Source organism: Prionailurus viverrinus, chromosome B2 (genome assembly GCF_022837055.1).
Source record: "Prionailurus viverrinus isolate Anna chromosome B2, UM_Priviv_1.0, whole genome shotgun sequence".
Classification (NCBI taxonomy): domain Eukaryota; kingdom Metazoa; phylum Chordata; class Mammalia; order Carnivora; family Felidae; genus Prionailurus; species Prionailurus viverrinus.
Window position 1 is genome coordinate 107732113 of NC_062565.1, and position 14692 is coordinate 107746804.

Genomic DNA, 14692 nt, shown 5'->3' on the forward strand with positions numbered 1-14692 from the left:
CTACCTCTGCATTGGACTGTATGCTCCTTGTATGTAAAGACAGAGCGGCAGTTCACTTTTTAGTTCTCCTTGCTCAGCAGTTTCTGTAGCATGTAAACAGGTATTCCACAAATGTTTGATAAACATTCTCACGATGATTTTCACCCTGGCTATCGCAGTGTCTTGTCACAGAGGAAGAGGAGAGAACTATGACGACCTGGCCTAGGGCTCCCAGCAATAATAGAGATGATGTATTGGGTCAAATGGCTTTGCCTTTGAGGCCCAAAGTATTCACAACACTTTGGTCTTCTCTGTTTCCAATTCCTACTTAGAAAGCATATGCCACTGAAATGTGACAACATACAATAAAAACTTATATTGAGAGATTTTGGGGAAAAAAACAGAAGGAAAATGAGATGGTAGGAATAAAGTTACCAAACAACACCAAACCCCCCCACCCCCAAACTCTTTAAATACCTATGCAGTATTTCTTCAAAACTCAACTGATCTCTTCATAAGAAGGGTAGTGATTTGAACACTTCAAAGATTAAAATCCCAATAAAAAATATCTGAAAAATACCTAAGCAAAAAGTCAGACCTAAAGAGTTTTCTCATACAAACAAAATCCTGAAGTGGGGAAAAAAAAAACAAAACAAAAACAAACAACCCATATGACTATCATGTCTAAGGACGTGTGGCTCCATACTTATCTACTCCTTTCGGTCACTGGAAAGTCAGGGAAACTCCATTTAGTCTCTTAATAGGTGGAAGCCCCAGTGAGTGCTGCTTACATAGCCAGAGTACGGAGAAAGGTGAGGGGACCTCACTTCATTGTGTTCTATCCATTCTACTCCTCCATACTCACCTCTTCATCTGATAACTTCAAATATGCAAAACACTTAGATACTCATTTTGGTGTGTCAAAAATTAAAAATAAAACTTTGTCATTTCATGTTGAATTTTAAAGAAGATACAAATAAATATGACAAGATTATAATCCTTTCAAAATACCAAGCATAGCCTTTCCTTCATCTTCTAATTCAAACCGAAGAGTCTGAAGTTCCTGTTCCATTTCTATCCGGAAGCCCTCCATTGACTCTCTATGTGCATCTTTTAATGACTGAAGCTCTGCAGAATGTTTTTGTTGTAAATGGTTTTCAAGAGCCTAAAACAGGAGAAATGTATTCAATTTATTATGTTAGAATACAGGAAAGAAAATGAAAGCAAAATAAAAAATTGTGGGGGGAGGCAAAAAATAAATAAATTACTAAAACTCAGTTATTTAAGAAAAACAAGGCATTTTTAATTCATCTTCAAGGATATTTTATATATAAGATAACAACCATTAGAAACTAAATTAAAAGGGTCACTTCAGTAGAACAATCCTTATGAAACCAGTTGATCCAATGTATTGTGTTTAAATTGGGATGTCAGCCCTTTACCTAAGGTAGTTTTCCACTAAAGTCATTTTCTGAAGTTGTTGAGGGGTGTAAGGCACCTAAATGAACGAATATTTCCTCTGTGTGGACAAACTTAGGAAGAGAGGAGGAGGGCATTAACAAGAAAAGATCTCCTTCTGATCAGGAAAAGACAGATGACAGATGGCTTTTACAACTCCAACCTTATCAAATATTTTGTAATGACTTTCTACAGGCATTTGGGAACAGAAGAAAATCTGTGAGAGTAGGGAACTGGAAAAGTAAACAAACCTCTCACATGATTAGTTCTAAAAGCCTAACCAGAGAAAATAGACTACATATATGTGGCTAAAACTAAGAGAAGTTATGTGGCCACAGGAGAAAAACAGAGCTCAGCGTACCTCAAGGGTACAGACTGAACTGACAAGAAGGGTTTTTCTTACCATAATCTGTAACATGAAAGAAAGGTTTCTGAGAAAGATACCATGTTGTAACTAGGGCTATATTTCCCTAGCCATTACTCTAAAATCCTGTTTTTATAAGTTAATATTTGGCTACTTATGCTCACTGTTTCTCAAGTGTTTTATTTCTGAAAAATAAAGCACAGGTTTCTTTAAATATAGTAAAATATGGAACTTTTAATCTAGACAACTTTAGTTACTTAGGTAGCTTAGCTACCTAGTGATGCACAACTTTTGAAAAATGATTAATGTTCTAAAGAGCTGAATGTGTAAAATTAAAGTACTGATACAAGAGGTTATATGTTATTCTCATTCACAAATGATACCAACAAAAAGATTATTTAACAATCAGGTCTAATTGTGTGTGTGTGTGTGTGTGTGTGTGTGCGCGCGCGCGCGCGTGCATGCACCTTTGTTATGGTACAGATAACATACAATATTAGGTTCAGATACAACATACTGATTCAACATTTATGAACACTATGAAATAGTCACCAGAAGTATAATCACCATCTATCACCATACAAAGTTATTATAATATTACTGACTATATTGCTTATATTGTACTTTACTACATCTCCAGGTCTTCTTTTATAATTGGAAGTTTGTACCCCTTAATCCCCATCACCTACTTTGCTCATTCTCCCCCTCCCCGCCCCCATCTACTCCCATCTGGCAATCACAAGTTCATTCTCTGCATTTATTAGTCTGTTTAGGTTTTGTTTGTTCATTTGTTTTCTTTTTGTTCACTACATACAAGTGAAATCCTACAGTATCTGCCTTTCTCTGACTTATTTCACTTAGTATAATACCTCCCGGTCCACCCATGTTATCACAAATGGCAAGATTTCATTCTTTTAATGGCTGAGTAATATTCCATTGTGTGTGTGTGTGTGTGTGTGTGTGTGTGTGTGTGTATCTTTTCATACACACACACACACACACACACACATCTTTATCCGTTGATCTACCGATGGAAACTTAGGTTGCTTCTATATCTTGGCTATTTTAAATAGTGCTGCCATGAATACAGGAGTGCAGATATCTTCTCATTTTCTTCAGATAAGTACCCAGAAGGGAAATTGCTGTATCACGCAGGAGCTCTATTTTTAATTTTGGGGGGAAGCTCCATACTGTTTTCCACAATGGCTGTACCAATTTACATTCCCTTTTCTCCACATCCTTGCCAACACTTGTTATTTCTTGTCTTTTAATACCAGCCATTCTGAGAGGTGATATCTCATTGTGGTTTTGATGTGCATTTCCTTGATGATTAGTGATACTGGGTATCTTTTCCTGTATCCATTGGCCATTTGTATGCCTTCTTTGGAAAATGTTTATTCTGGTCTCCCACCTGTTTTTTTAATCAGACTGTGGTTTTTTGGTGTTGAGTTCTATAAGTTCTTTATATATTTTGAATAGTAATTTTTTATTGGATAAATCATTTGCAAATATCCTCTCCCATTCATTGAGTTGCCTTTATTGATGGTTTCCTTTACTAGCAAAAGCTTTTTTACTTTTAATTAAAAAATGTTTTTTTTCTTTTTTCTTCTTTTTTAGAGAGAGAACAGGAGAGAGGGGCAGAGGAAGAGAGAGAGAATCTTAAGTAGAATCCATACCCAGCACACAGCCTGATGCAGGACTTGTTCCCATGACCCTGGAATCAGGACTGAGCCGAAATGAAGAGTTGTATGCTCAACTGACTGAGCCACCCAGACGCCCCAGGTCTTTAATCCATTTGGGGTTTATTTTTGTATATGGTATAAGAAAGTGGTCCAGTTTCATTCTTTTGCACATTTTTCCAAGCATCATTTATTGAAGAGACGGTCTTTTTCCCATTATATATTCTTGTTGTAAACTAATTGACCATGGGTTTATTTCTGGGCTCTGTATTCTGTTCCACTGGTCTGTGTTTTTGTGCCAGTACCATACTGTTTCGATTTCTATAGCTTAGTAGTATAGTTTGAAATCAGGAAGAGTGATAGCTCCAGTTCTGTTGTTCTTTCTCAAGATTACTTTGGCTGTTCAGGGTCTTGCAGTAATTCCACACAAATTCTTAGGATTATTTGTTCTAAATCTGTGAAAGATGCCATTGCATTTTTAAAAAATGAAATTGCTGTTTATTTTCAATTCACATTATATACACAAACATTAACTTCTGGGGAGAAGGGATTTTTTTTTATTGTTTTTATATTAAACACTCAGTGCTCATCATGACAAGTGAATTCCTTAATCCCCATCACCTATTCCACCCATCTTCGAACCCATCTACCCGCCTCTGGTAACCATCCAGTTTGTTCTCTATACTTATGAGTCTGTTTCTTGGTTTGCCTCTAACTTTCATTTCCTTTTGCTCATTTGTTTTTCTTTTCTTAAATTTCACATATGAGTAAAATTATATGGTATCTGTCTTTCTCTGATTGACTTATTTCACTTAGCATTATAGTCTTTAGCTCCATCTATGTCACTGAAATAGCAAGATTTCATTCTATTTTATAGCTGAATAATATTCCACTGGATATATATACCACATCTTTATCCATTCATCTATCAATGGACACTTCGGCTGCTTCCATATATTGACTATTATAAATACTCCTGCTATAAATATAGGGGTACATATATCCCTTTGAATTAGTGTTTTTGTATTCTTTGTGTAAATACCCAGTAGGGCAATTGCTGGATTATAGGGTAGTTTATTTTTTTTAATGTTTATTTTTTTGAAGAGGGCATGGGCAGGGGAGAAGGAGAGAGAGAATCCCAAGCAGGCTCCATGCTGTCAGCGCAGAGCCTGATACAGGGCTCAATCTCACAAACTGAGATTATGACCTGAGCCAAAATCAAGAGTCAGATGCTTAACTGACTGAGCCACTCAGGCGCCTCAGGTATTTCTGTTTTTAATTTTTTGAGGAACCTTCATACTGTTTTCCATAGTGGCTGCACCAGTTTGCATTCCTACCAATAGTTCAAGAGGGTTCCTTTTTTTTAAAAAAAAGTTTTTATTTACTTATTTTTGAGAGAGAGAGAGAGACAGTACAAACGGGGAAGGGGCAGAGAGAGAGGGAGAGAGAGAATCCCAAGCAGGCTCGCACTACCAGCACAGAGCCCGATGCAGAGCTCAAACTCACAAACCATGAGATCATGACCTGAGCCAAAACCAAGAGTCACTTAACCGACTGAGCCACCCAGGCACCCCAAGGGTTCCTCTTCCTCCACATCTTTGTCAACACCTGTTGTTTCCTATGTTACTGATTTTAGCCATTCTGACCGGTGTGAGGTCATCTCTCATTGTAGTTTTGGTTTGCATTTCTGTGAAGATAAGTGATGTTGAGCATCTTTTTATGAATGTGTTGGCCATCTGTATGTCTTATTTGGAGGAATGTCTGTTCATGTCTTCTGCCTATTTTTAATTGAATTATTTCTTTTCTTTCTTTTTTTTTTTTTAATGTTTACTTATTTTTGGGACAGAGAGAGACAGAGCATGAACGGGGTTGGAGCAGAGAGAGAGGGAGACACAGAATCAGAAACAGGCTCCAGGCTCCGAGCCATCAGCCCAGAGCCTGACGCGGGGCTCGAACTCACGGACCGCGAGATCGTGACCTGGCTGAAGTCGGACGCTTAACTGACTGCGCCACCCAGGCGCCCCGTTAATTGAATTATTTCTTTTCTGGGTGTTGAGTCATAGAAAGTTCTTTTTATATTTTGGATACTAATCCTTTATTAGATATGTCATTTGCAAATATCTTCTTCCATTCAGTGTTTCCTTCACTGTGCAGAAGCTTCCTTTTTTGATGCAGTCCCGAGCTTATTTTTGTTTTTGTACCCCTTGCCTCAGGGAACCTTTCTAGAAAAAAGTTGCCATGGAAAGTTGTCAAGAGAATTATTGCTTGTGTTCTCTTTTAGGATTTTTATGGTTTCAGGTTTCATATTTAGGTCTTTTTTTTTTTTAATTTTTTTTTCAACGGTTTTTATTTATTTTTGGGACAGAGAGAGACAGAGCATGAACGGGGGAGGGGCTGAGAGAGAGGGAGACACAGAATCGGAAATAGGCTCGAGGCTCCGAGCCATCAGCCCAGAGCCCGACACGGGGCTCGAACTCACGGACCGCGAGATCGTGACCTAGCTGAAGTCGGACGCTTAACCGACTGCGCCACCCAGGCGCCCCATGGTCTTTAATTCATTTTGAATTTATTTTTGTGTATGATGTAAGAAAGTGGTTCAGTTTAATTCTTTTGCATGTTGCTGTCCAGTTTTCTCAATACCATTTGTCAAAGAGATATTTTTGGATATTCTTTCCTGCTTTGTCAAAGATTAATTGACCAGAAAACTGTGGGTTTTTTTCTGGATATTCTATTCTGTTCCATTCATCTGTATGTCTATTTTTGTGCCAGTCCACACTGTTTTCATTACTACAGCTTTGTAGTGTAACTTGAAGTCTGGAATTGTGATGACTCCAATTTTGCTTTTCTTTTTCAAGTTTGTTTTGGCGATTTGGGATCTTTTGCAATTCCATAAATATTTTAGGACTGTTTGTTCTAATTCTGTGAAAAATGCTGTTGGTAATTTGATAGGGATTGCATTAAATGTGTAGATTTCTTTGAGTATTATACATATTTTAGTATTTGTTAAATAGAATATTTGTTCTTCCAGTCCATAAGCATGGAATGTCTTTCCATTTCATTGTGTCATCTTCAATTTCTTTTGTCAGTGTTTTAAAGTTTTCAGAGTATAGATCCTTCACCTCTCTGGTTAGGTTTATTCCTAGGTATCTTATTATTTTTGGTGCAATTACAAATGGGATTATTTTCTTAATTCCACTTTCTGCTGCTTCATTATTAGTGTACAGAAATGCAATAGATTTCTGCACACTGATTTTGAATTCTACAACTTTACTGAATTCATTTTTTCAGTTCTAGCCTTTGTGTGTGTGTGTGTGTGTGTGTGTGTGTGTGTGTGTGTGTGTGTGGAGTCTTTCAGGTTTTCTCTGTATAGTATCATATATATCATATCATATCTGCAAAGGATGAAAGTTATACTTCTTCCTTACTAATATGGATGTCTTTTATTTCTTTGTGTTATCTGATTGCTGTGTTTAGGACTTGTAGTACCATGCTGAATAAAAGTGGTGAGAGTGGACATCCTGGTCTTGTTCCTGACCTTATAGGATAGGCTCTTTTTTCCCCATTGGGGGTGATGTTAGCTATAGGTTTTTCACATAAAGCCTTTATTTAGTTGACGTATGTTCCTCTAAACTGAGTTTGTTAAAGGTTTTTATTATGAATCAATGTTGTACTTTGTCAAATGCTTTTCCTCCATCTCTTGAAATGATCATATGTGATGTATCACGCTGACTGAATATTGAACCTTTGCAACCAGAGAATAAATCCCACTTGACCATGAGAATGATTTTTTTTTACTGTATTGTTGGAATCAGTTTGTTATTATTTTGTTGAGGAGTTTTGCATCTATGTTTCATCAGAGATACTGGCCTGTTGGTCTCTTTTTTAGTGGTGTCTTTATCTGGTTTTGGTATCAGGATAATGCTGGCACCATAGAATGAATTTGGCAGTTTTATTTCCCTCTCTATTTTTTGCAATACTTTGGGAAGAGTAGGTATTAACTCTTTAAATGTTTGGTAGATTTCACCTGTGAAGCCATCTGATCCTGGACTTTTGTTTGTTGGGAGTTTTTTGATTACTGGTGCAACTTTTTTGTTGGTTATCAGTCTGCTCAAATTTCTTTATTTCCTCCTGTTTCAATTTTGGCAGGTTACATGTTTCTAGGAATTTATCCATCTTTCCTAGGTTGTCCAATTAATTGATATATAGTTTTTCATAATATTCTCTTATAGTTGCTCACATTTCTGTGGTGTTGGTTGTTATTTCTCCCCTCTCACTTCTGGTTTTATTTATGTGGGTCCTTTGTCTTTTTTTCCTTCATAAGTCTGGCTAGAGGTTCATCAATTTTATTCATTTTTTTTTCTTCAAAGAACCACCTCCTGGTTTCAGTGATTTTTTTTTTTAGCTCTATTATCATTTATTTCTGCTCTAATCTTTATTATTTCCTTCCTTCTGCTGGTTTTAAGTTTTGTTTGTTCTTTTTCTGGTTCCTTTGTTGTAAGGTTAGGTTGTTTACTTGAGATTCTTCTTGATTCCTGAGGTAGGCCTGAATTGCTATAAACTTCCCTCTTAGAACCACTTTGCTGCATCACAAAGGTTTTGAACTGTTATGTTTTCATTTTCATTTGTTTACATGTACTTTTAAATTTCTTCTTTTATTTCCTGGTTGACCCATTCATTGTTTAGTAACATGTTATTTACCTTCATGTATTTGTGGTCTTTCCAGATTTTTTCTGGTGGCTGACTTCTAGTTTCATAGCATTGAGGTCAGAAAAGGTACACGGTATGACTTCATTCTTGTATTTTTTGAGGCTTGTTTTGTGGCCTAATATGTGATCTATTCTGGAGAATGTTTCATATACACTCGAAAACAGTGTGTATTTTGCTGTTTTAGGATGGAATGTTCTAAATATATCTGTTAAATCTCTCTGGTTCAATGTGTCATTCAAAGCCATTGTTTCCTTGGTGATCTTCTGTTTAGACGATCTATCCTTTGATGTAAGTGCAGTGGTAAAGTTCCCTATAATTGTTCTAGTATCAATTAGTTCCTTATGCTTGCTATTAACTACTTCATGTATTTGGGTGTTCCCATGTTGGTTGCATAAATATTTACAATAGTCATATCCTCTTGTTGGACTATGTCCTTTATTATTATGTAAGTATCCTTCTTTGTCTCGTTAATCTTTGTTCTAAAGTCAGTTTTGTTCAATATACGTATTGCTACCCCAGTTTTCTTTTGACATAACATCCATTTGTATGATAGATGTTTCTCCAACACTTTCAACCTGCAGAGGTCTCTAGGTCTCAAATGAGACTCTTGTAGAATGCCATTGCAATTTCAATAGTGACTGCATTGAAGCTGGAGATTGCTTGGGTAGCATGGAAATTTTAACAATATTAATTCTTCCAATCCAGGAGCATGACATATCTTTCCACTTATTTGTGTTATCTTCAATTTCTTTCATCCACGTCAGTTTTCAGAGTACAAGTCCCACCTCATTGGTTAAATTTATTCCTAGGTATTTTACTCTTTTGATGCCATTGTACATGGGATGGTTTTCTTAATTTCTCTGATAGTTGTTATTACTGTATAGATATCCAACAGGTTTCTGTATCCAACAGGTTTCTATATATTAATTTTGTATATTGCAACTTTACTGAATTCATTTATTCTAATAGTTTTTTGGTGGATTCTTTAGGATTTTCAATGTATAGTATCATGTTATCTATAAATAGTGACAGTTTTACTTCTTCCTTATCAATCTGGATGCCTTTTATTTCTTTTTCTTGTCTGATTGCTGTGGCTGGGACTTGGAATACTATGTTTAACAAAAGTGGTGAAAGAGGGCTTCTTTGTCTTGTTCCTGGTATTAGAGGAAAAGCTTTCAGCTTTTCTTTGTTAAGTATGATGTTAGCTGTGGTTTTGTCACTGGTAGCCTTTATTATATTAGGGCGTGTTCCATTTATACCCACTTTGTTGAGAGTTTTTATCATAAATGAATGTTGAATTTTGTCAAATGCTTTTCCTTGCATCTACTGAGATGATCATGTGATTTTTATCCTTCATTTAATAATGCAGTAAATTACACTGATTTGCAGATATGGAACCATTCTTGTATCCCTGGAATAAATCCCATGTGATCATGATGTATGGATTTCTCTAAATGTATTGTTAATTTTGGTTTGCTAATATTTTGTTCACAGTTTTCGCATCTATATTCATCATGGATAATGGAAATAAGGCCCAATTTTTAACCAATGAAACTTCCTTAACTTTCCAGATAAGATCGATAGACTATAATTTATTGGATAGGCTAGACAGTTGTTTTTAATGGAATGTGATTTTGTTTTAACAATTTCTTTACAGCCTACTACTTCTTAAAATAGTTGCCTGCACCCAAATAAAGGATTGAAAACAACCTATATTGGGGCGCCTGGGTGGCTCAGTTGGTTAAGCGTCTGCCTTCAGCTCAGGTCATGATCTCACCCTCCATGAGTTCGAGCCCCATGTCAGGCTCTGTGCTGACAGCTCAGAGCCTGGAGCCTGCTTCAGATTCTGTGTCTCCCTGTCTCTCTCTGCCCCTCCCCTGCTCATGCTCTGTCTCTCTGTGTCTCAAAAATAAATAAAAACATTAAAAAAATTTTTTTTTAAAGAAAAAAACCTATATCATTAATTTACTATATATGGTGCAAATTATTGTTAGTAAAACTGCATTTTCTATCAAATATTTTATCTTAATTATAAAGTGGTTAGAATAAAATGAAAAATACAGTGTTAAGAAATAAACTGAACCAAAATTAATCACACTATGACATGTCAAACTAGTGTCTTACACAGAAGAAGAATAATGTATCTATTTGATTTAAATGTCTTTTGTATGATCTTTCTGTATCACTAGTTATTCACATAGCCTTTGGGGAGGTATACAGGGAATTGTACTATTTTAAAATGTCTCCAATTTCATTTTATTGTGAATTTTTTATAGGAGGGGCAGCAGTCTGAGGACAAAAATATGGGATAAAAAATATAAATTCCTTAGATATTTGTGCCTTTTGTAGATCCAACCTGAGAGAGAAAACTGAAAAATTTGATGAAAGGCAATTATAAGTTCAAAACAGTATTAAGTGATTACAGTGGTTACAGCTCAGTAGGACCATGCTAAATTTATTTAACCACTATCAATTATACGACAAACCAGATGGTGTATCGGTCATAGCATGAATTTGGCATTATGGTGGAAAACAGAAATAAAATGTTGGCCCTAGTTTAATCTGTGTAACTAGTATGTATGCTTAATCATTCTGACCCCCACAAGAAAAATTCTAGAAAACACAATGAAATAAAGCAATATATAATTTTTTGGAGGCAAAAAATGAATTCTTAAGAACATGAAGGCTTATAATTATTAGGCTGTCGGATACCTCAGAACATATATCACATTAAACTTACTCTTTGTTCCTTTTCCTTTTCTTCTTCCATAGTTTGAAATGCAAGGACATGTGCTTCTTTCAAAGATTTATGTCTCTGTTGATGTTGTTCCTCTAATTCTTCAAGCTCTTGTGTAAGTCGTTGTCGCTCTTGTGTGAACTGGGCTTGCAGTTGCTGCAAAGAAGTCTGAGACTGGGAAAGCTGCATCTCCAGATTCTGTTTCAGCAAGGAAATCTATGCCACAGAATGGTACACAATGAAGAATAAATACAAGGCATACTTCACAACAAATTTCCAATCTAAGGGAAAAAAGCATTTCCAAGATATTAACTAAAGTAAAATAACTGCCTTAAGTATCCACTTAAAATGTTTTGCAATATATTATAAGTATTTAATATTTAGGTATCACCACTTGTAATTCTATTTATAATATCCTAAAAATAGACAGTTTTATTGGTATTTAGTTTGTGGACTAGCTAAAGACCACCCGACATTTAGAAATACAGTGAACACCTGTGTTATAGTGCGATGAAAATTCATAATATGAAATAAAAACAGGACAACTAATGTTAATGTATTTATTAGGTTACAGTCCTTCAAGGAAATAGTATAAATAGTTAAATTGCTGATTTGTGAGGTGGTAGAATTGAGTAGTTAAGAATGGGGGCTCTGAGTTAAAATCCTAGCTCTGCCACTTATTAGACCAATACCTCACCAGGCCGTGTGAGCTGAAGTGTGTTACTACACATTAGTGTAGTGTTCACTTAGAACAGCCCCTGGCATGTAATAAGTGCTCAATAAATGGTTTTTGAGGATTTTTTGAGGATTTAAAAAATTACTCTTTATAAAAGATTTTTCCATTTATGGTTTAGAATCCTTATGTAAAAAAAAAAGATGTTCACTTTTGAATTTTAATTCAAACAATTTGTAAACTTCAAGCTTTTTAAAACCACAAACATCCCACAGTCCTCTGTTTATATCCTCACAATGTCAGGTACTTTTCTTTACTGATGGAAAACTGATTTGTCACTCCTTTTGAAACAGACATCACCCTTAATGTCTGCATTGCTTCTGAGTCCCTTTTAAAGAATAAAAGCACAAACGCATGTATACGTATATATACATATGTCATTTGTTTGTTTGATATAACCATTTAATTTGATCTATTTCTCTTCTCATACACAGGAAAATCTAACTTGGAACTAGATAACTCAACCATATTGTAATAGAAGTTTGAAGCTAAGGAACATAGGAGAACCAGACAAAAAGTTGTCAATTGTATTCCATTAATTTAAGATGCTATATGTGTTTATAGACAAGTAAAACAGTTTCTGTGGCCAAGAAGACTAAGGGAGAGAGGAAAGTGAGTTTTGTAAATGGGATAAGATATTCTTTTGACTGATGAAAGGCAGGTATAGGATGCCTCACATGTCTCACAAAGGAAAAGGGACCTGGGAAAGAAAAAGGGTGGAGAATCATCAGAGATGCAAAAAATAAGGAGAATGTTACAACAGCAGCTAAGGACATACTTGTAGAGTAGGAAGACTAAGACAAATTATATCATGTGACTTCTCACCATTTTATACAAAGAAAATCAGGATGAAATGAATGTTAAGGACAGTCCAGAAAGAAAAAGTACATTACAAAAGGGTAAAATGTGTTGTTTGTGAACACTAATGTGTAATTGGTAGTCATTTTCTTCCCAGCTAGCTGGCCCTTGAAACAGAAAAGGCACCTACCTGCCCACTCTCTTCCCAAGTTCAACCTTTGTCTCATACCCAGCATGGGGACCCATGTGACACCCTTGTCTCTAGTGATAACTTATTAGAACATATATGGAAATGTTAGGAAAAGACCATGTTACATGTAGAATAATGATTGATATTTTCAAAGTGATTAACTGACCCCTGGCCAAGTAAGGACCAGTGAACAAACTGCTCACTAAGCTATCTGCCCTCGTATGCATCTGCATACACTCAAAGAAAGGGGGCATGTTTTTCAAACTTGCACACAGGTACCATATGGACTAGTAGTAGCCATGGGTCCAGTCCTTTAATTAAGTGTGCACTTAGATTAGTAAGAAGCCAATCAGTTCATAGCAGTGCATCTTATTTTCTGCAATACCCACTTCAACAATTCAGTGCATCAAAAAGAGCTCTCCCATATGTTAATTGGACTACAGTGGACTCACATTTTAACTATTTAAGGATGAAACTTATGAAGAAATAGAGTATTTAAAATGATAAACCACAGTAATAGAACAGTAACATATTTAAAATCTAAGGACACTTTTGGGGCACATGGGTGGCTCAGTCAGTTAAGCATCTGACTCTTGATTCTGATTCAGGTCATGATCTCGCAGTTCCTGAGTTTGAGGCCCATGTTGGGCTCTGTGCTGTGTAGAGCCTGCTTGGAAGTCTGTCTCCCTCTCTCTCTTGCTCTCAAAAATAAATAAACTTTAAAAAAAATTATAAAAGAAAAAAAATCTAAGGACACTTTCAAACCTCTCTAGTTTAAATGAAATACAGCTAAATATTTTACAAAATAATATAGTTTACCTTGAAAAAATTCCAAAGTATTATTTTTCATTGTGGGATATAAGATCAATTTTTGTTATCTATATTCAATAAAATATAAAGAATATGCAAAAAAGACATTATCATGCAATTTAGTGTTCAAATATACTTAGATATTCTGTATTCTTAACTTTAAAAGCACACCAAAATAATGTTAAGGCTATATAAAATCTCTAGATTCATGCTCAATACCATAAGATGAATTATATGCAGAAAGCCTTTATCATGCAACGCAGCATCAAAACTTATTTCGCTCATTTTATAAATAAGTTAGTAGCATTGCATTAAATTATCAGCCTTTATTCAATGTGACAGTTACATGGCACTTTAAAACACAGAAATAATGAGCAAAGCAATGTAAAATGAACTAATTTTTTATGTATAGCTGTAACTTAAACAGCTGAGTATATTTTATGAAAATACATAATTAATATAAAACTTCATTAATTCAAAATAAAAGAGAACAAAGACTTCACATCAAATAGTATAGGCAATCTTTATCAGTACTGTTATTACAGAATTATAGAAAGCCATTTCTCATAAATGAATGAGAATGGTTGTTCAAATTATATATTCAAAGTATCTAGTTATGTGGTATTAGTTTATTTACATGTGTTATAATTTTAAATTTTAATGCTTTTTGCTTTGTTGGTTTTAAATAAACCAAAAGAATCCTTATTTCAGAAAAGAATTTTAATAATTTAAAAAATTCTTACCACAGGAGTTGGATATGAATTATATAGTATATTCTATTGATTAATAGCTACGAGATATTTTGCAAACAGTTTTAAAGGCCAATAGAAATTGCTACCCTCGGACCTCTACCACTTAAAACGCTGATATATTTTCAAATATAAAGTGTTGTAAACTTTTCAAAAAGACTAAAATTAAAAACATATGGATACATTTTTCTGGAGAATGGAAAGTTTTATCTATTTCCTAGGGGCAATTTCACAAGGATTCTGTACCTTCACAATGGTGTATGAAAAAACACCCTCAAAATAGAAAATGACTCAAATCTGAAGTACTGGATGTGATAGGATGTCAACATGGAATATGGAATTATGTTAGGCCAAAGTACTTAACAATTTTGACAAGAAAAGTCAACACAAATTATAAGAAAGTCTAAACCATATGATATCAGTTCAATACTTTCAAATATATAAAGCAACATTAAAAACTGCTAACACAGGCTTAGAGAAAACTTATT

The 14692-nt window shown here is 35.0% G+C and overlaps 1 protein-coding gene across 6 annotated transcripts in view; it reads right to left on the bottom strand.

Moving 5' to 3' along the window:
• The window catches only part of FAM184A (family with sequence similarity 184 member A), a 129492-nt gene that overhangs the window by 19687 nt on the left and 95113 nt on the right, over nt 1–14692 (bottom strand). For all 6 annotated transcript variants that reach the window (XR_007152306.1, XM_047859585.1, XM_047859584.1 and 3 more), the window contains exons 10-11: nt 10928–11140; nt 991–1144 (exon numbers count right to left, since the gene is read on the bottom strand). Coding sequence is in view for 5 of the 6 variants with exons in the window: in XM_047859585.1 (XP_047715541.1) it covers nt 991–1144; nt 10928–11140 (367 nt within the window). In the remaining variant the exon portion in view is untranslated. The remainder of the gene's footprint in view (nt 1–990; nt 1145–10927; nt 11141–14692) is intronic.